Source organism: Aegilops tauschii, chromosome 1 (genome assembly GCF_002575655.3).
Source record: "Aegilops tauschii subsp. strangulata cultivar AL8/78 chromosome 1, Aet v6.0, whole genome shotgun sequence".
Classification (NCBI taxonomy): domain Eukaryota; kingdom Viridiplantae; phylum Streptophyta; class Magnoliopsida; order Poales; family Poaceae; genus Aegilops; species Aegilops tauschii.
The window spans coordinates 265001052-265020737 of NC_053035.3; the positions used below are offsets into that span (position 1 = coordinate 265001052).

The 19686-nt window shown below is 47.9% G+C and overlaps 2 protein-coding genes across 2 annotated transcripts; both read right to left on the reverse strand.

The window, feature by feature from the left end:
* Window positions 1–13171: 13171 nt before the first annotated feature.
* On the reverse strand, window positions 13172–13546 carry LOC141028669 (uncharacterized mitochondrial protein AtMg00820-like). Its single transcript, XM_073506111.1, has one exon. It carries the CDS (start codon window positions 13544–13546, stop codon window positions 13172–13174), a length of 375 nt encoding a protein of 124 aa, XP_073362212.1.
* Window positions 13547–15947: 2401 nt separating this feature from the next.
* Window positions 15948–16481, reverse strand: LOC141028685 (uncharacterized). Its single transcript, XM_073506112.1, has one exon. The coding sequence runs from the start codon at window positions 16479–16481 to the stop codon at window positions 15948–15950; it is 534 nt and encodes a 177-aa protein (XP_073362213.1).
* Window positions 16482–19686: the final 3205 nt, after the last annotated feature.

Genomic DNA, 19686 nt, shown 5'->3' on the forward strand with positions numbered 1-19686 from the left:
CGTCCGTGTGGTAAATGCTGATGGATAGAGTGAACACCAGGGACATGTTGTGTAGGAGACATTTCAATATAGGGGATGACCATTCATGCTTGCTTTGCAACACCCAACCTCTGGAGACCAACAAACATCTTTTATTTGGATGTAACTTTACTGTGTGTTGGGTTTCCCTGCACATTCATTGGGACACTCCCTTGGGGCTGCAAGAAATGTTCGATCGGGATGTTGCTACTTGGTCACAACCTTTGTTCCAGGAAGTTATGATTCTAGTTGTGTGGAATATATGGAAGCAGCTGAATAGATGCTACTTTGATAAGGTGGACGTTTCTATCCAGGACTGATGTAGGCTTTCTAAGGAAGATCTTGCCATTCTAAAACTCAGGGTTAAGCCTGAGCTTGTGGCCTCTGTTGAAGGCATTTCTCAGGGGCTGATTGTGTAACTCCTACCCTTATTGTATTACTCTTTTGTGTTTTTCTTCTTCTCTTTTGGTCCCTGACCATGTAAACACTTTTTGTGAAAACCCCTTAGAAATTTAATATGCAACAATAAGAGTCACTCTTGTTGTTTTAACCGGTAAAAAAGTTTGGAGAGGCAGCCATGAAGATAATTCCAGTCAACACGATCGTAAGCCTTCATCATATAAATCTTCACGACAAAGAATGGTTGCGTGGCACGTTACTGGCAGATGGTGTGTAGGCACCCGTAGGCAATTAGAGTGTTATCCGTAATCAACCGGTTAGGCACAAACACACTCTGGAAATATGAGATGACCTCAGGTAGAAACACCTTAAAACAGTTAGCCAAGACTTTGGAGGCAATCTTGTACAACACATTACAAAGGGCGATTGGTCTGAAATTTTTGATCTCTTTCGGCCTTGCCAACTTTGGAAGGAGCACAACTATAGAATTACAGAAACCATTAGGGATGGGTTTACCTTCTAGGAAATTACGAACAACCTGACATATTTCCTCTTCAAAAAGTTCCTATGAGTCTGGTAGAACAAAGCTGGAAAACCATCCGGGCCTGGCGCCATGATAGGCCCCATCTAAAACAAAGCAGCATTAATCTTTTCATTAGTGTACTGTTTGCACAATGCATCGTTCATATCTGAGGGCACTTTAGTGGGAATAACATCCAAAATAGCATCATCATCATCATCATCACATGGTTGAGAGGAGAAGACGTTGTCAAGTCATGGTTGACCGGTTCACCATTGAGTTTTCGAGAAAATGCGAAAAAAATAAAAATAGGAACTGAAAAATGATCATAGAAAATTTAAAAAGTTCAAGAATTTGAAAGAGTTCACGGGTTCAAAAAAAGTCCACCGATTTGAAAAATTTTGCGAACTCGAAAAGGTTCACCAGTTCAAAAGAAAGTTTAGTAATTTGGAAAAAGTTCATCGAATTTGAAAAACAATTCATGCATTTGAGAAAAGTTCACAAAGTTTTAAAAAACTTTTAGAGCTAGAAGTTCAAACTTTAGATTTTTTTACAAAATTTGAAAAAAGTTCATGAAATTAGAAAATAGTTCATGATGTTTGAAATAAAATAAAGAATTTTTAAAAAGTTTAGTGCTAAAAATTCATGCACTTAAAAAGGTTCATGAGCTAAAAATTCTCAAATTTGAAAAAACAAATTCACGAATTTAAATTTTTTTCACAAAAAATGAAAACATAAAAGTAAATAAAATTAAATCTAAAACATAAAAATAAATAAACAATAAGAAGAAAAACCAAGAAAAAACTGAAAGAAAACCAAGTCACGCATGCATAGAATGGAGAAAAGGAACAAAAGGCCCACTGGGTCCGGTAGTAAACCTTACAGTAGGAGTTCGAATCTCGTCATCGTATGAATAATTTTTGAAGGTTAAAAAAAGGTAAATGGCCGACCCTAAGACAATTTGGGTGTGTGCACCAAACTGCGGGAACAGCATAAAACAGCGCTTGATGTGCCAAAGATGGATTGCCTATGCGCTGCACATCGAGCCAGCGCACAACCCTTCCCCCGCGCCTGCGCAGGTTGGGACGCGCCCTATTTTTTCCAGTTCGTTTTTTCCTTTATGTTTTTATTTTTTATTCTATAAATTAATTAGGGATTTATGAAAGTTCCAAATTTCTAAAAAATGGACTTTTTAAAAAATGTTCAAGAAATCATAACATGTTCGTGGATTAAAAAAATGATTTTAGAAAAAATGTATGCCTATTAAAAAATGTTTTTGAACTTGAAAAACATGTTGGTGAATTCAAAAAAAATCATGTTTTTCGAAAAGTTCTGAAAATTCAAATAATGATTGTGAATTACAAAAAACTTCATCAGTTAAGAAAAACTAAGCTAATTCATGAAATGTTCATTAATTTCAAAAAATGTTTTGCTAAAGACCTGGTAAAAAAGGGTTAAAATGCAACGAACAAAAAAGTCCGGCTAAAATGCCGCCACGCTGAGCTGGCCAAGCGGCAAGAACACCGCGGGAGTGGATGAGTTATTGTTGTCTTCTTTCAACCACCGGGACTACCAATTTAAAGTACAATGCTCCCCTATGAATATGATGTCTCCTTTTAATTTCTTCCTGGATTGAGCATTGAAAATGCTCTTTATCAAACCATAACTGAGTCTCTCCTTCCAGCTCTTACCAATCCACGCATCATTGCAAATAATTGATCCTTACTCTTTAATTTTATGTCCATTTTTGCTTGATGTATGGCTCACTATCCTTGCATAGGGCTGGGAATAGGATTTGCCGAGCATGCCAAGTTTTAAAAGAAAATTCACGCAGCCGTGCATAAAGACCGGTATGAAAAGTCAGAACGAGAAATTCACACCACTGTCTGCACAAGCCTTCCACCAATTCACTCAATTGCAAGATCTTTTAAACAATGTGCAGCTCTCTGATCACAAAGACATTTGGTCCTACAGTTGGAAAGCTAATAACTTCTCGGCCATCTGTATGTACTTCATAAGCAGTTGAAACAGGGTAACTCAGCTCACCCCATTTTCAGGGATCTTTGGAAATGTGCAGTCATGCCAAGATACAAAATATTTTTCTGGCTGTTTCTTCATGACAGAATTAATACCAGAGGGCTACTGGACAGGAAGATCTTTCCCCTGCCCTCCAAGAAATGTGCCATATGCACCCTTGATACAGATGAAACAATTCTCCACTTGTTTTGGGATTGTCCTTTTGCATTCGACTGCTGGAGCTCAATCAACATACAGAGAGTTCGGGGAATTTCAGCGATTGATGAGATTTTGCTTAGTATGGAAGTTCTTCCAAAGCAATTTGCCCTCAATATAATCAGAGTAAATTGCAAGAAACCACCAGTTTGAAGGCTTGGTTTGCAGAAAACACTAGGTTACATTTTTTTGACAGAAAGCACCGCATCTTGTGTAATCTTGTTGCAAATAACACCGATTGGCGAATTAGAGCGCTTTAAGTATGTTTATGACAGGTGGGTCCAGATTTTGCCGACGTGGCATAACGACTCGGCTGAGACGGCGTTAGATGGTGTATTTGTCTAGATTTACAAACAAGTCCCTGTAATTTTAAAGGAACCCTTAGATGAAAACCAAAAAAGCAATCAGCTCCCTGGAGCCTACCCAAGCACGCGAGCAGAACCCCAGAGCCGCCTGATCCAGCGAGAAGCCAAGCCAAAGCAGAGCTCCGGCGGCGTGGCCATGGATCCCCTGGCCGTGCTCTGGGACTACGCCGCCCGCGGCGACCTGGACAAGATCATCTTCAACGGCGACGACGTCCTCTTCGGCGACGACTACACCTTCCCGGCCAACCTCCCCACCGCCTTTGCCTCCAAGCAGTCCGGCCGCCCCTACCCGCTTTCCGCCGCCGTCTTCCTCGCCCAGCACAACGACCTCAAGCACACTGAGTTCCTCCAGGCCGCCCGCCTCCGCCGGATCCCGCCCGTCTCCCTCCCGGACCGCAGGACCATCCTCGAGGTGAGGGACAAGCCGGCCTCGCTCAAGCCCGACGACTGGGCGCGGGTGGTGGCCGTGTTTGTGCTCGGAAAGGAGAGGCAGTTCAAGGCGGCCAACAATTTTTCTTTCGAACCTGATATGGCAGCGTGGCCGCGACGGCAAGGCGGCGGCGTCCTTGGCGCTCGTCCATGGCGGCGGCGTCCACGACGCTGGTCCATGGCAGTGGCGTCCACGACGCTGGTCCATGGCAGCGGCGTACACGGTCGATCCAGGAAACAGGGAGGAGTAGAGGGAGGGCTGGGCTCGTTGTCGACGCCGGCGGTCACGGCGCAGTCCGGCCGTGTGGTGGCGGTTAGGATCGGCCGTGGGTGGCGGCACACCTGCGTCCACCATGAGAAAGGGGATCGAGGAGGAATTTCCGGTGAGAAACAAGGATGAATCGAAGAATCCAGCTGGCGGGTGTGCCCCTGTCGACTATGACGCCGTCTCGGCCGAGTCGTTATGCCACGTCGGCAAAATCTGGACCCACCTGTCACAAACATACTTAAAGCGCTCTAATCCGCCAATCAGTGTTATTTGCAACAAGATTACACAAGATGCGGTACTTTCTGTCAAAAAAAGTAACGTAGTGTTTTCTGCAAACCAAGCCTTCAAACTGGTGGTTTCTTGCAATTTACTCATATAATCACTATGGGCTGTTGGCACATTTGGCAGCAGAGAAATGGTTGGATCTTTGAACATAAGAACCCTTCCATAATGTCCCGGAAACACCTTCTCAAGAAAGATCTGCAGCTTCTCACTCACAGAATCAAGGCCAGACATGTAGATACTTTCAAAGGCTGGATTACAGCACATCTAAGCTGATTTTGATATTAGACATGTTTTTCCCTAAAACTGGTATTGGTTGGGCCTGGAGCCTTGTTTGTACTTATACTTTGTATTTTTTTAAGTAAATGAAAATACCGTAGAACGATTGTTCTACGGTCAGTGCTTAAAAAAAATGAGCTGAAGATGAAAGTAAGTTCCACCTTTTGCGTACCAGTTGCCCCCATAGACGAGCCTCTGTTCTGGCCCTTGAAAACTACTGGGCTATACCTATACGGAGCGCCGCGAGTACTAGTATAATTTCACGGTAGGGGTGGAAAGTGGATAATCCAAAATATTTGACATTCATATTCGAGAGAATGACTATTCGTATCTGAAACATCTGTATCCGAACTAAAATGGAAAGGGAAGGTATCTGAATTTATTTTATAAATAAGAATACAAATATGGTACTCCATCCATTTCAAAATATAGCGTGTCCTCGGTTTTCATGCTTCAACTTTGACTATAAATTTAATCAACGATACCGACTACGGCGGGAGCAAAAATTATACCAGTGAATTCATATTCAAAAGAAGTTTTCAATCATATAATTTTTGCTCTCGCCGTAGTCGGTCTCGTTGGTTAACTTTATGGCCAAAGTTGAACCTCGGGAAGCGCGGGCGCACTATATTTTGAAACGGAGAGAGTATAGGATTTTGACACAAATATGGATATGGAAATTGATATATTCGTATCCGAATAAAATTGTGAGAGCTAATTTAAGAAATTATAGCTCCAATATGCCAATTATCCAACAATAAAACCCTAAAAAGTAGTCAAATTTTACTTTTTGTATGATTAAAATTGAAATTATTATGCATTATAGTAGTATTTATTCATAAAGCTATCTACATTGACTTATTGTATGTCTTAAGAGGATTATTTTGTGCTGCATAGCTATTGACTTAGATTTTAACTAATATGTCGCTATTGTTCGTATCTGTTCGAATTGAGTAAATTTCCAATTTGTATCTGTATTCGAGTAACATCTCCTCCGCATTGCCCGTGGGAGGGCTCCGTTTTTTAGGGATGACAGTTTTACCCATGGGTATGGGTCCCGTGGGTACCCTACCCGAAAACAACGGGCATGGGCAAGACTTGGAGAGATTTTGTACCCACGGGTAATGGGTATCCATGCCCGTAAAATATATGGGTAGGGCATGGGTATGAAATTATGCCCATGGGTAACCCAATGGATACCCATAAAACATTAATAAATGAAAATAACTCCTATGTCATGTGAGGTCAACATCAAAATCTTGTGGCCCATCCTAAATCTCATATTCCTTCAACCGACCATAGCTCATAGGCCCATTATCACCTGCTTGCCACTCATCCTAAGTCCTATGCGACTCCTTAAAGAAGACGAAATCTTGAACCTTTGCTACCGAACTGCTGTCCAACTCTCGACCTAGCAATCCCCCATTCCCACCACCGCCTTCCACTACATTGGGATTCCACCAACGGCTGATTATACTCCTCCAAGAGGCCACCCATCAGAGGAGGCCATGTCAGTGCTATACTGCTCGCCCATCGTCACTTGAATTTAACTCATTTCTCCACCTTTAAAAAAATTTAAATGTTATATATTGTACCCACTGGATACCCATTGAGTATAGGATACCCGATGGGTATGGGCATGGGTGCCAATTTATGCCCACAGGTATTGAAGTGGGTGGGTATGTAAATTTTCCATGGGTATGGGTTTGGGCACAAGGAGCTTGTACCGCCCATATCCTACCCATTGCCATCCCTACCGTTTTTAGATCTTTTTTCGAGCTTTGTTAGGGTTTATGTCCTGCTCAGGAAGGCGAGACGGCGGCGGCTCCCTGAAGATGGAATAAAGGTCTCCCCGCCAAGCCCCCGTTCCGGTGATGCGTCTAGCATCATCGGTGGGCGTGTGGAGGTGTGTCTCCGGCGGATCTGTCTTTGGTGGATTTGCTCGGATCTGTTCGTCGTTCGTCTTTGTTCGTGTGTCTTCAGGTTGGATCCTTCTGATCTACACTCTTCATCCGCGGCGATTGCTGTTCTGGTGCGTTGATTCTATGGGGCCTTAGCACGACGACTTCCCGACTGTCTACTACAATAAGGTTTGCCCAGCTCTGGTGAGGGAGGGGCGATGACAGCGGCGCGCCTTCGGCTCGCTTCAGTGCTTATAGTCGTCGCTAGGTGGTCTACGAATCTGGATGTAATTTTTATTATTTCTAGTGTCGTTGTACTATCATGATTGAAGATGAATAGATTAAAAGTTTTTCCCGCAAAAAAGAAACATCTCCTCCGCATTCGTATCAGCGAAAAGGATTGCATCGGCTGGGAATCGAACCCGTGTCATCCTATTGATGTATGCGCCGAGCTAGCCACTATGCCTAGCTAATTCATATGATAAATTGGCAGCGCAAACCTAAAAGAAACTAACAGTAGCGACAAAACTTAAAATATCACTTCACAAAACTAAGTACTTTTCAAAAGCTTAAAATATCAGTTCACAAAACAAAGTACTTTTCTGAATATGGGAAAAAAATTTCAAAAGCTGAAAGAAAATTTACAACCGCACATTTTTCATATAAATTAAGTACTTCTAAAAGCGCAAACTTTTTTTTGAATTTGCAAGTATTTATTACAAAAGAATATTTTTCTGAAATTGTGTACAAAATTTGAAAACCGGAACATTTTCTGAAAACACGAACATCTTTTGGGAACCTCAAGCAGTTATGAAAAAAGGAACAAAATTGAAAATGAGAACATTTTTCAAAATTGTGATTTAAAATCCCGATTTTTTTTGAATTTAGAGAACAAAATTTTAAAGCGTGAACATTTTTTTCGAATCTTGGGAACAAATTTTGAAACGGAGAACAAATTTGCAAGCGCGAACAATTTCTTAAAGCACGAACATTTTTTGAATATTGAGAACAAATTTTGAGATGGAGAACAGATTTAAAAAATCCTGAACAAATTTGGAAGCGCGAACATTTTTTGAAAACGTGAACAAAAAATTGAAATCTGGTACTTTATATGAATTTTGAAAGTTTTGAACTTTTTTGTTTAACGAGAACATTTTTGAATTTTGGGAACATTTTTTTTAAACTGAACAATTTATGGAAACACAAAAAATTTGAATATTTTTTATAAAAAATAGGAGAAAAAAGAAAATGAAATAACAAACCAAATAAAGAAAACAAAATAGATAAAACAAAAAAAGAAGAAAAGAAATAAAAAACAGAAATAACTAAAAACGAAAAGAAGAAGAAAAATTCGAAAATTCAAAAAAAGAACATTTTTTAAAAGCAAGAACATTTTTCGAAAATTAAGATGAAATCTGAATATGCACTTAGTTTAAAAAGATAAAATAACGTTTCAAAAAAGAACTAGAAAACCAAAAACGAAAAAAGAAAGAAAGAAGAAATTAGAAAAAGAAACAGAAAAACCGGTGAAAGAAACAAAAAAACCGGTTCAGGGAACCTTCTGGAACCTTCTAGAAGGTTCCCAAAACCGGCTGGCATTGTAGGTGCACTGGCCGGCCCATGGCGTCGCTGCTCGGTCGCTCGCATGTGCGAAGCGCCGGCAGTTTGACGCAATGTGCGTCCAATAGGATTTTCCGAAGAAACAGGCCGTCAATGCCAGGTAAGCTGTGCAACGCCCGCTACTCCCCGTCATGGGCCGCGGCCCGACGCTCACTGGCGCGCACCTCGTATGTTCTTTTTTCATTTTACTGTTCGACCATTGACCAGTTGCAACGAATGACTGCACGCGCGACAAAACTTGGCCAACCCACTTCGCTCGCTTGCGAGCGGTGCCTCCTCTATTTTTGCCGCTCGCTGGCGTGATCTAGGCTCCGCCGGTGAGCTGGCCCGGCACGTACGCGGCAGTCCGCGCGACCGCGCCACCGGAAGCCAGCGCGGGTTGAAATAGAGTTTTCCCCGTGTGGAAGCGGAAGTGGAACCGCGTGGAATGAGACGCCCGTAGACGGGGCGCGCGGCAGCGTTCGGACGTGACCCGGCGCGTCGTATACTTCAGACCGTGACTCCGTGAAGGCGCGGCGCATAGTCAGACATCCAAAAGAGGTCAAGGAATTACGGTCACGCGAACATCTGACGTTGATTTTTTACTACAAACTTGCAGTTTTACCGTAGCACTGTGCCAGAAACACACGAGTTAAGGAGCGGGGAATCAGCCGGGCAGCTAAAGCTTGCTAGCCCCATCATGTGTGGTCTACTCCTTTGCCACAAGTGGCTAAACATGAACAGCAGGAGCCAAGAACGCCTTGAAGGGTAAAGACACGGTCTCTACTGGAGCAACGACGACCTCAAGCATCTATAGCTGAATGCGACGCCTACACTCCATGTTCATAGATCAGAGACCAATAGCTCCTCCGGTGCGCTTGTCCCGTTGCCGTGCCCTCATGGGCTCTAGCTTCTTCCCTCCGGCGGGCGTGCATATCCCTTTCTATCGATGTTGGAAACGAGAGTTTTGACAATGCGACTCGATGTATTGATCGGTACATAGCGCACGTATATATGGAGTATAAAGTGGGTAACAACCTCAACTATACAATGATTAGGAGGTGGGCCGATGTATACAATATACATGCACAAACCATATGTTCAACACCTCCCGCAGTCGAAGCGTCGCCGGAGACGCAAAGACTGGACCTGAACTCCTCGAAAACAGAAGTAGGCAGTCCTTTCGTCATATGACATCGGCGAACTGTTGCGCCGTTGGGACGTGGAGGACCCGGATGCGCCCAAGAGCCACCTGCTCACGAACAAAGTGTATGTCGAGCTCAATGTGCTTCGTTCGAAGATGGTGGACCGGGTTGGCGGAGAGGTACACGGCGGAGACGTTGTTGCAGTAGACGAGCGTGACCTTGCGAACATCACAAAGCAACTCCTGGAGCAGCTGACAAAGCCATGAGCATTCGGCAACGGCGTTAGCCACTGCCCGATACTCTGCCTCGGCACTCGAGCGGGAGACGGTGGGCTGTCGCTTGGATGACCACGAGATCAGCGACGGCCCAAGGTAGACACAGTACCCCGAGGTGGAGCGCCGTGTGTCCGGGCAGCCATCCCAGTCCACATCAGTGTAGGCGACGAGGTCGGTGGAGGCGGAGGCCGTCAATGTGAGTCCCATGGACTGGTTGCCGCGTATGTAATGGAGAATACGCTTCACCAGGGTCCAGTGAGAGTCGCGCGGAGCATGCATGTGAAGACAGACCTGCTGAATAGCATACTGCAAGTCGGGGCGCGTCAGAGTCAGGTACTGCAGAGCGCCCACGACGGAGCGATAAAAGGCCGCATCGGATGCGGGAGAACCCTCCAGAGCGGAAACCTTGGCCTTGGCGCCGACGGGCGTGGGAGCGGGCTTGCAGTTAAGCATGCCAGCGCGATCAAGAAGCTCACGAGCATACCGCTGCTGATGCAGGAAGAACCCATCTGGCCGTCGAACCACCTCGATGCCAAGGAAGTAGTGCAGGGGCCCCAAGTCCTTGAGGGCACTCATCGCGAAGACGAGCAATGAGCCACTGAAGGAGCTCGGCAGTGGATGCCGTCAGGATGATGTCGTCGACATATAGAAGCAAGTAGGCCGTGTCAACTCCGTGATGGTACACGAAGAGGGACGCATCGGAGCGAGTGGATGTAAATCCGAGCGTCTGCAGAAACGCAGTGATGCGCTGGTACCAGGCCCGAGGCGCCCGCTTCAACCCGTAAAGGGAACGGGAGATCAAGCACACATTGAAAGAACATGCGGTGCCCTCATGTTTGGTTTTGGTAATTGATGACAATCTCTATGGACTAATGGTTGCCTTGAGTTAGATTTGAAGGATTTGTCCATAGGCATTTCTTGAAGTCCATGTGTTGGTTTCAAGGAGTTTATGTGGTGACCAAGGTGTTATTAAGGAATTATCCAAAGATTGGTCATGTGAGAGTTGAGCTTATTGCAAGCATGTCTTGAAGAAGAAGATTGTGTGATCATTCATGTTTACCTTCAAGACATCATCCAAATGAAGAGAGTTGGAAAGAGTCAAGGTTGATCAAGACTAAGTCAAGAGTGAATCAAGTTGATCAACACACAAAGCGCACAAGATGTACCGAGAGGGATCAAGCGATCCCATGGTATGGTAAGCACTGTCAATTACGCTTTGTATACTAACCCATGGTCTTCGTGAGAGTTCTTTGTGGGGTTAGGTTGTGGTGTGCGAGTTCAAGTGAAGCGGGCAAGTTCAAGTAAAGCATCACGAAGAGATCAAATGCTTGAAGCCATTGTGGTGACAATGGACTTGTGAAGATGTGCGCAAGGGTGGCTCACCCATAGTGGAGTATGGGGGGAGCAATCAACTAGTCTTCATCGAGCCAACGCAATCAAGAAAGGTGGTCTATGTTGAGGGAGTCAAGATCGTCATCATCTAGCTCAAGTGGACCATGTGCAAGGCAAAGGTTTGCTCTTGATAGGTTTTCTATTTTACCGGTCTCATGATGGTAGTTGGGAGACCGGGTTATAGGATCGATTGCCGTACTATCAAGGGGGGCTCTCGATGAGTAGCTTGATCGTATCGTTCATAGAGAGCTCAAACCATTGCATCCTTGCATCATCTTTATTGGTTCTTGTTTGGTTCTTCTCTTTGTGAGTTTTGGAGCTTATGGTCATCTTGATGACAAGCTCGAGTTCATCGAAAACGGAGTTCACTCGCATCTTCTATGATGTTTTCGATGTTGGAGGTTATGCCAGTTCTTCTCGGTTGGAGGTTTCACTCCTCTATTTGTTGGCATACCTCCCCTGTCGCTGTTTTGATGCTACTCGTCGTCTTGTATCCAACAAGCTTGAGTTTGCTCAATTCGGAGCTCATATGAAGAAGTTTTGGCAGTTCTGTTTTTCTCCCTGCGGTAGTACCGCGGTGGCAATGGTAGTACCGCTTGTAGCGTCAAGCGGTAGTACCGCTCCAGTACCGCTCTACTACCGCCTCGATTTTGGGTCTGCTCTTTTCGTGTCGGGTTCAGCGGTAGTCGCGCGGCACTAAGGCACGGTAGTTCCGCCTATAAGCGGTAGTACCGCTCCGGTCGAGCGGTAGTACCGCTACTGCACTACTGCCACCGTACTTTGCTCTGTCCTGCCTCCTTTTGTCCCGTGTTCTGCTCCTCCAGCGGTAGTACCGCTGGGGTGAGTGGTAGTACCGCTTATCGGCGGTACTACCGCCCCAAGGTTCTTGTTTTGTTGCTCCTTTTCATTGCTTCTTCCGCCCGAGCGGTAGTACCGCTCGTGGAGCGGTAGTACCGCTCGTGTGCGGGCTGAGCACTTAACGGTTGGATTTTCCCCCTCCTATAAAAGGGGGTCTTCTTCCCCAATGAACCTTATCCTTTGAGCTCGTGTTCTCCCCCCATTGTTGACCTTCTTCGAGCTTGCTATCTCTCAATCCCTCCATGGATTCTTGCTAGTTTTTGGGGGAAAAGAGAGAGGAGATCTAGATCCACATTTCCACCAATCACTTTCTCCTCTAGGTGAGGGGAACCCCTTGGATCTAGATCTTGAAGTTCTTGGTGTTCTCCTTCTTGTTCTTCCTCTCTTTTCCCTCCCTAGCATTAGTTGCTTTGGTGGGATTTGAGAGAGAAGGACTTGGGCACTCCGTGTGCCCTTGCCATTGCATTTGGTGCATCGGTTTGAGTTCTCCACGGTGATACGTGGAAGTTACAAGTTGAGAAGCTTATTACTCTTGGGTGCTTGGTACCCTTGAGCTTGTTCCTCTTGGGTGCTTGGGCACCCTAGACGGTTGGTGGTGTTCGGAGCTCAATCATTGTGGTGTAAAGCTCCGGGCAAGCGTCGGGGTCTCCAATTAGGTTGTGGAGATCTCGCCGAGCAATTTGACGGGTTCCGGTGACCGCCCCCAAGGGTTGCCAAAGTGTACGGGTTCGGTGACTGCCCACAAGGGTTGCCATTTGTACGGGTTCAGTGACCGCCCTCAAGGGTCCCTTAGTGGAATCACGGCATCTTGCATTGTGCGAGGGCGTGAGGAGATTACGGTGGCCCTAGTGGCTTCTTGGGGAGCATTGTGCCTCCACACCGCTCCAAACAGAGATTAGCATCCGCAAGGGTGTGAACTTCGGGATACATCGTCGTCTCCGCGTGCCTCGGTTATCTCTTACCCGAGCCCTTTACTTATGCACTTTACTTTGTGATAGCCATATTGTTTCTTGTCATATATATCTTGCTATCACCTAAGTAGTTTTTCTTGCTTAGCATAAGTTGTTGGTGCACATAGGTGAGCCTAGTTGTTGTAGGTTTTGTGCTTGATAAATTAACCGCTAGGTTTATTCCGCATTTGTTCAAGCCTCAACCGTAATTATTTTAAAGCGCCTATTCACCCCCCCTCTAGGCGACATCCACGATCTTTCACACATGGTCTGGATGTCTGGCGTCGACGAAGCCGGTGGGCTGCTCACAGAACACTTGATCAGCGAGGTGGCCGTGCAAGAAGGCGTTGGAAACGTCCAACTGATGCACATGCCAAGCTCGGGAGACGGCTAACTGAAGCACGGTGCGGATCGTGCCCGGTTTAACAATCGGGGCAAAAGTGTCGGTGAATTCCACCCCCGCACGTTGCCGAAAGCCCTGAACCACCCAACGAGATTTGTAGCGCTCGAGAGTGCCATCCGGACAAGTCTTGTGCCGAAAGACCCACTTGCCCATGATGATGTTGGCATGAGGCGGCCGGGGGACGAGCTGCCAGGTGCGGTTCCGCCGGAGAGCGTCGAACTCTTCCTGCATCGCAGCGAGCCAATGAGGATCCCGGAGGGCGGCTCAAGCTGACGATTAGAGAGGAGACGACTAGACGGAAGCAACGAGAAGGTACTCATAGCTGGTATACTGCGTGCTCGGGCGGAGAGTGCCAGCCCGAGAGCGAGTCATCGGGCGGGGCAACGGGTCTGGGGCGGCGGGTGATGATGAAGAAGAGCCCGCCGCCTCCGAGGCCATGGGCGAGGCCGCAGGTGAGGCCGCGGGGGACGCAGAGAGGGACGCTGGGGGCGCCGAGGGCGTGACGGGCGCCGGGGGGGGGGGGGTGCGGCCCCTGAGGCAGCCAAACGGGGAGAAACTCGACCCGTGGCGCTGGGGGCACCCTTTTAGCCGGGAGGCGGCCCAAGAGAAGCACGCGGGCGGTCGCCACCAGGAGCGGGCAATGCCACAACATCCGAAGGTACTTGCTGAAATGAAAAAACCATCTCATCAAAGTAAACGTGTCGGGAAGTGATCACCCGATGTGAGATAGGATCATAGCAGCGGTAGCCTTTGGTGTTTGGGGGATAGCCGAGAAAGATGCAGGCCAAGGACCTAGGTGCGAGCTTATGCGGAGTAGTGGAAGCGATGCTAGGGTAGCACAAGCAACCGAAAATGCGGAGCTCAGGTAGGAGGGTGGCGTGCCGAACAAAAGGTGATGAGGTGCAAAATTCCCGCGAGTGCGACAGGGACGGATGTTGATGAGTAGTGATGCGGTGGCAAGCGCGTCGGGCAAAAAACGTGGTGGCACGTTGGCGTGAAAGAGAAGCATGCGGACGCAGTCATTAAGAGTGCGAAGCACACGCTCAGCGCGGCCATTCTGTTGCGAAGTGTACGGGCAGGTGAGACGAAAAATCGTGCCGTGTGTGGCGAGAAGGTTGCGGATCGCAAGATTATCAAACTCCTTCCCGTTGTCTGTTTGCAACGCATGGATGGGACACCCAAACTGCGTGGAGACATAAGAGTAGAAAGCGGTGAGAGTGGCAATAGCATCCGAATTTCGCCGCAACGGGAAGGTCCACACATAGTGCGAAAAATCATCAAGTATAACAAGATTAAAGATAGCCCGTGGTACTTGCAATAGGAGAGGTCCAAACATTACTATGAATTAACTCAAACGGGTATGATGCAATATGCGATGAAGTACTAAAAGGAAGACGAACATGTTTGCCGAGGCGACAAGCATGACACGTGTGATCGTCGATCTTATTACACGTGAAGGAAAAACTCCGAAGAATATGACGAAGGGTGGCGGTGTTGGGATGGCCGAGACGAGCGTGCCAACGGTCCACTCCAGCGGAAAGCACCATGGGTGCAGCGACGGAGGAGGTGGATGAGTGGACCGGGTAGAGCTCGTCAGGGCTGTCACATTGGTGGAGCACCATCCGGGTATGGGCATCCTTAACAGAAAAGCCAAACATGTCAAATTCAACGGTGACGGGATTTTCACGTGTAAGAGAACGAACAGAAACAAGGTTTTAAATCATGTCAGGAGAGACAAGTACGTTAGAAAGATATAATGGCATGAAGTTAGATGGAAAAGCAACATGACCGACATGAGTAATGGGCATGGATGAACCGTTGCCCACGGTAATGCGAGCAGCAGTGTGAACGGAGTGAGCGGCAAGAAGGTTACTGGGGTTGGCGGCCATGTGAGCCGTGGCTCCGGTGTCCATGTACTAGTCGCCACCGCCAGTGTACTGCTGCGGCGTGGGGGCGGTGTGGAGGGCCCCTAGAAGCGCGGGGTCCCAAGGCGCCGGTGGAAGTGCCGGTGCCGACGGCTGCGGCTGTGGAGGCGGCACCGCGAGGAGCGGTGGGTACCCACCAGCCGAAGGCAGCCCATAGGCCGAGGAGGGGCCATAGGGCAGCGCGGGCGCGTATGGGTAAGGAGTCGCGTGAAGCGCCTAATGAGAGGCCGGGCGGGCGCCGAAGAAGCCGGGGACGGGGGCGCACGGTACGGGCATGGAGTACGCGTGAACGACCCCCGTCCAGGGGTTCTGGCTGGCCTGCCAGGGCGCCGGCGGGAGCTGCTGCTGCAGGTGGCGCAGCGCGCCACCTTGGGCGGCCGGCTGCTGCTGCTGTTGCTTGCGGCCGCCGCGGCCACGGCGGCCACCGCGGCGCTCGGCGGGGGGCGGCTGTGGAGCCGGCTACTGCTGCGGGTAGGGGAACCCGGGTGGCGGCGGCGCCTGGAAGGGCCCCGGTCCAAGCCACGGCTGAGGGGCCGGGACGGTGGGCGGCGCGCCGCCGCAGGTATCAGCGGTGAGGGCCGTGTGAGTGGCCCGTGTACGCGACATCCGCATCCTCCTCTCGTCCAGCTTCAGGTACACCACGATCTTGGGGAACGTCGGGTTGGTGATGAGGGGGATGTTGGAGGCGGCGTTCCCAAAGTCGTCGTTCAGCCGGCGATGAGGTTGCTGAGAAGAAGCTCGTCGGAGACCTTCTCACCGAGGTCACAGAGCTCGTCAACAAGCTTCTTGAGGCGCATCCAATAATCGTCAACAGATGAGTCGTGCTGCTGGCACCCAAAGAACTCGCTGTGGAAGAAAACCTTGCGCTGGAGCGCGTTGTCGGTGAAGAGGCCGTTGAGCTTGGTCCAGACGGCGTGAGCGTCATTCTCGGCAGAGACCACCGTCTGGAAGAGGTCCTTCGAGATGGTGGTGTAGAACCAACGGATGAGAGTGGCGTCGATGGTCATCCACTCCTCATCGTCCTCCATGAACCGGGAATCCACGGAGCCATCAATGTGATCCCGGAGATTGTACTCACGGAACACAAGGGAGAAGTACGTTTTCCAGGCATAGTAGGTGGAGGTGAGATGATCGAGGATGACGGGAACCCGACCGAGGATGGTGAGATCGCGGATGATGACGGGGTCAGGGCCGGCGAACGGGTTGGTGCGGGTGGTGCCGGAGGAACCGGGAGAAGCCATGGGTCCGGGAGGGGAGGTGGTGCGGCGCGCGGGGAGGGCGGCGCGGCGAGGGAGAGGCGGCGCCGCGTGGCAGAGGCGACACGACGAGGGGCGGCGCTGCTAGGGTTTAGGGAGGGAAGACGGAAGCGTGTGGAGGGGGCGGCGGCGGCGCGGCGGTGTGAAGACGCGGGAGCAGTGGCAGCGTGGTGTGACAGCGGCGGCATGGTGCGGCGGCGGCAGAGGGTTAGGGTTTAGGATCGGAGGTATGATACCATGTTGGAAACCAGAGTTTTGGCAATGCGACTTGATGTATTTATCGATGCATAGCGCACGTATGTATGGAGTACAAAGTGGGCCACAACCTCAACTATACAATGACTAGGAGGCGGGCTGAGGTATATAATATACATGCACAAAACATATGTTCAACACTCGAAATCACTAGTTGAGGAGTACTCATTGCAAAGATCACTCCAACTTCTCAGGTTGCGACAAGTGGCGTACATGCAGCACACCACTTGTCGCAACCTGGGAGTTTTCTTTTTTCCGTAGATTCGTTTATTCAAAACGTTTTATCTCTCAAACCCTGCGTCCAAATCTGAAACCGCTTTCACCGTTGGATTCCTCGCGTCGAGATCTTCAAAACTAGTCCCATGTTGATAGATTTTGACGGACTTTTCTTTCACGAAAGAACCATAAAAAAACCGGACGAAAAAACCGAACCAGGAGCACGGGTTTTTCCCTTTCTGAAAAAGGCACGCCCGTGCCTCTCACGAAATCACAACCGTGCCTCTCGCGGAAGCAAAACCGTGACTCTCGCGGAAGGAAAAAAAGAAGAGAAAACGCATTTTTTCCGTTTCCGAAGAGGCACGACCGTGACTCTCGCGAAAGCACACCCGTGCCTCTCGCGGAAGCAAAATTGTCGTGGAATTGTCACGGCAGATGTCCTTGGTGTGAGGACTTAGTCGCGAGGCCAACGCATCTATGTGGTAGCTTGAGAGGGGTTGGGCGGAATCGAGAGACGCAACATAAGACAGGGATTTAAACAGTTTTGGGCCCCGGGAAACATCATCCGGTAATAACCCTACATGCTGTTTGAGGCTAGGTCTCATTATGATCATGAGTGAGTCGCCGGGTTCGCCGGCTCTTTGTGTCTAGCCCTAAAGATTGTTTCTTGTTGCTTGTCCCTCCTTGGGGAGCCCTGCCCCTCCTTATATATGTTGAAGGGGCGGGTTACATGTGGAGTCCTATTAGGATTAGGACTAGTCTATCTTTAATACAAACCGGATACAAGTCCAGGTCTTAACTCCTTGTAAGACAAATATTCCTCACGCCTTTCCTCTTAAACCGGCCCATCATAACATGAACCGGCCTTCTGGGCCTTGGGCCTAGTCATCTATCTGACCCATTGTCGGGGCCATCCATGAGCCGTCTGGTTCATGAGCCGCCAGACCCATGAGTCGCTAGTCCTCCGCCGGGTCATCAGTGAAATGCCAAGTCCGGCCGGGTCATACCGCGGGGTATATCCCCGACATTAGCCCCCAGTTTAATTTGGATTTATCCATGTTAAACTGATCCTGCAACATAAACACAAGAACAAATTTGACAGGTTGTGCTCCGGGTTAAATATTCTTGTAAACCGGCACCTGATCATCCTTGAGTCCTTGACATTTTCTCCTGGAATATCCGGGTCAATAGGCCAGCTTCATAACCCATTTGCTGATATTGGCTCTTGTAAATAAAGAATCCATTTGAATTGGCCTTCAATGCTCTGACTTGACAAAAATATGAGTCTCTGAAATATTCAACTGATATCCAGCCGGCTTGAAGATGTAAAACTTGCCGGTTTATGATTACCACCATTGTCGGGTTATAAAAGCTGACAATTCCGGGTCATGATTGTTGCCAACGCCGGTTCATGATTATTGATGACGCCGGGTTGTAGACACAGGGTCATAATGATTGGTGACGCCGGGTCAATCTGGTTTGCTCCAAACAGAGAATTTGAAAATATTTCTTTGATAATAATATAATACCTGTAGCCCCCAAGTCTTGAGTAGAAAAAAGTGATGGCTTAAGACTTGCTTCAATATAAATGCTGCCACTTTGAAGAAATCCATATTGTTCATCTCAGTCACTAATAAAAACTGAATACTCCATATTATGTAGCCCCCAAGTGCCGGGTTGTCATGCTTGCAGCAACCTGGGACTTGTAATTGCCTTATGCTCATATAAACTTCAACCAGCGTAGCCCCCAAGGGCCGGGTCATTATGCAATAATGAGCAGGGACTTTGTAAATATGATCATGTAAACTTGACCAGCCACGTGTAGCCCCCAAGAGCCGGGTCAGTAAGATATTACCGAACTGGGACCTTGTATATGATTCATTGATAATAACAGTATATAATATAATCTCCACCATGGGGCTTGAACCCACGTCCACGAGGTTGAGAGCTTTGTACTCTACCAACTGAATAGTGGATCGTTCAATATAATGGATTAATGCTTGTGTACCTTGAATTGTTGACAGGAGCAATTGGTAGCCCCCAAGGGCCGGCTCATTATAATGTGATGAGTCGGGTCTTCAATAAGATGAGCAAAAAATGACTTTGCATTAGCCTCCAAGTACCATGGTGCCTGCTGGCAGTGACATGGGACTTGCATATTTGATGTGATCTTAATTTAAATAATGTAGCCCCCAAGTGCCGGGTCGTAAGCCTGCAGCGAGTCGGGACTATTCTTTCCGTTGTAGAATAAATCATATCCATTGATAAAATAATAGCTATTGTGCCAAAGCGACTTTGAATACCTCATTTGTTGATAAGTCAATCCGGAGTTTAAATACCCGGCGGCTCTTGGCCGATGGCGATTTAATACGCCTCCATTGTAAGCCGGAATTTGTACAACCCGGCGGCTTATAGCCTTTGAGAAAATCAAGAATTGATAACCCTTTTGGGACACCAATGTCCATCTATGATGATGGGCTTGAATTTAATCATTTATGTAAGTCACAGCTCTGTAAATCCTGCAGAGTTTAAACAACATATGCCCTGGCGACTTAACGTCAAAAACTAGGGCGGGTAACCACCCAAATGTAGTCTTATCCTGCACACAAATAGATCACAAGAACCCTTGGCGGTTTATCGCAGGGCGGGTCATAATATCTCACATATAACCACTGTGATATTGAATTTGTACTGCCGGTTTACATGACCTATGCAGTAA

Bases quoted from the DNA above. Each gene is read 5' to 3' on its own strand.
- LOC141028669 (XM_073506111.1), bottom strand. From the start codon at position 13,546: ATGCAGGAAGAGTTCGACGCTCTCCGGCGGAACCGCACCTGGCAGCTC.
- LOC141028685 (XM_073506112.1), bottom strand. From the start codon at position 16,481: ATGGCTTCTCCCGGTTCCTCCGGCACCACCCGCACCAACCCGTTCGCC.